At 38.6% G+C, this 1,701-nt stretch overlaps 1 protein-coding gene across 1 annotated transcript; it reads right to left on the bottom strand.

The window, feature by feature from the left end:
- Window positions 1-344: 344 nt before the first annotated feature.
- LOC149219158 (uncharacterized) lies at window positions 345-788 on the bottom strand. The gene has a single exon (XM_089386723.1). It carries the CDS (start codon window positions 786-788, stop codon window positions 345-347), a length of 444 nt encoding a protein of 147 aa, XP_089242849.1.
- Between the last annotated feature and the right edge of the window lie 913 nt (window positions 789-1,701).

Genomic DNA, 1,701 nt, shown 5'->3' with positions numbered 1-1,701 from the left:
ATCAACACAAATTTATCAAGGTAAGGCTGGAAAATACCATGCATCAAACTCATAAATGTGGCTGGGGAATTTGTGAGGCCAAAAGGCAACACCACGAACTCGTAATGACCATAATGAGTATGGAATTTCGTCTTGCAAATGTCCTCCTCTTTTATTCTTATTTGATGGTAGCCAGATCTTAGATCAATTTTCGAGAATACTTTAGCTCCTTGCACCTGATCAAATAGATCATCGATACGTGGTAAAGGATATTTATTCTTAATGGTTAATTTGTTTAATTGACGATAATCTATGCATAATCTCAGAGTCCCATCCTTTTTTCGTACAAATAATATGGGAGCTCCCTAAGGGGACACACTGGGGCAGATATACTTCTTGTCTAGAAGCTCTTGTAGCTGCATCTTGAGTTCTGTTAACTCAGGTATGCTCATGTGATAAGGGGCCCTGGATACAGGGGCTACACCAGGAATTAGCTTGATGGTGAAGTCAATGTCCCGCTTTGGTGGTAAGCCTGGAATGGATTCTGGAAATACATCAACAAATTCCTGAATGACAGGAATATTTTCCAAAGAGGTCATTTTATTCTTAGTGTTTGTAAACCCCACCTGGATAGCATATATTTGGCAGCCCTTTCTGATACATTTTCCTAACTGGTTAGCAGTAATAGGACGTAACTTGGTATTGGTTTTAATTCCTTGGAGTTCCTTCCTTTGACCTGATTCAGCAATAAAACTGACAGTTTTCTGTTTGCAATCCACAAGGGACCAACACTTTTCCAACCAGTCCATTCCGATTAGGATGTCATAAGAACCCAAAGGAATTATGTTAAGGTCAATGTAAATAGGCTTCCCTGAAATCATTATGGGACAACGTTTTGTTTTTGTGATTACCCTTCTTTTTGTCCCAGTGGCTAATTGAACTAGCCATGGTTTTGAAAACTTACTACTCTGCAGTTGACACTTTTCTACCACCTTAGGACTAACATAACTTAAGCTAGCACCTGGGTCAAATAAAACAAAGACAGGTTTCTTAGCAATCATACATTCATGATCGATCATGTTGGGCTGAAATTCTACGTAATGATCATCCAGAGTAGCGTTAATTATGGGCCTTCTCCTTGCCACTTCCCTAATTGTGGATGCTTCTTGCATATTTGATAGTTGTTCTATCCTTCCATTATGCAAACATTTTTTGTCATAGTGGGGTTATCCATAACCCCAACATTAAAGCGACAGATTTGATTGCTGGTCATTGACAGATTTAGTAATTCCTTCCAACTATTGATTTTCAAAATACGCATTTCTGAGCGGATTCCTGGCTAGAAATTTGCTGAGGGGTTTTTGCTATATATTTATGTTATTAGAAAATTTTGAATGTTTGTTTGGAATTAGGTTCCTACTCTTCTGATTCAATCCCCCCTTTGGTCCTTTGTTATTTTGTTTCATCTGTTGGTAGCAGATGCGGGTTTTCTGCATCGCATCATCCATAGTCTTGGGGTAGTCAAACTCTAGCGTTTCCTTCATAAAGTTGGGTAAGCTACTGATGAAGCATTGAATTTTAGCCTTTTTCTCTTGCATGTAAGGCACATAACGCAGCAAGGAGGTGAATCATGTAACATACTCATCCATAGTTAAGGTTCCCAATCTTAACTCGTGAAACTCTTTCGCCTTTTCGTCATAATAACGTTCAGTTAAGTATTTG

This window comes from Pinus tabuliformis, chromosome Q (assembly GCF_031772625.1).
Source record: "Pinus tabuliformis cultivar Carrire ecotype Pingquan chromosome Q, CPIR1, whole genome shotgun sequence".
Taxonomy (NCBI): Eukaryota; Viridiplantae; Streptophyta; class Pinopsida; order Pinales; family Pinaceae; genus Pinus; species Pinus tabuliformis.
The sequence above is the reverse complement of the archived record's forward strand: the minus strand, read 5'-3'. Positions and strand labels throughout refer to the sequence as shown.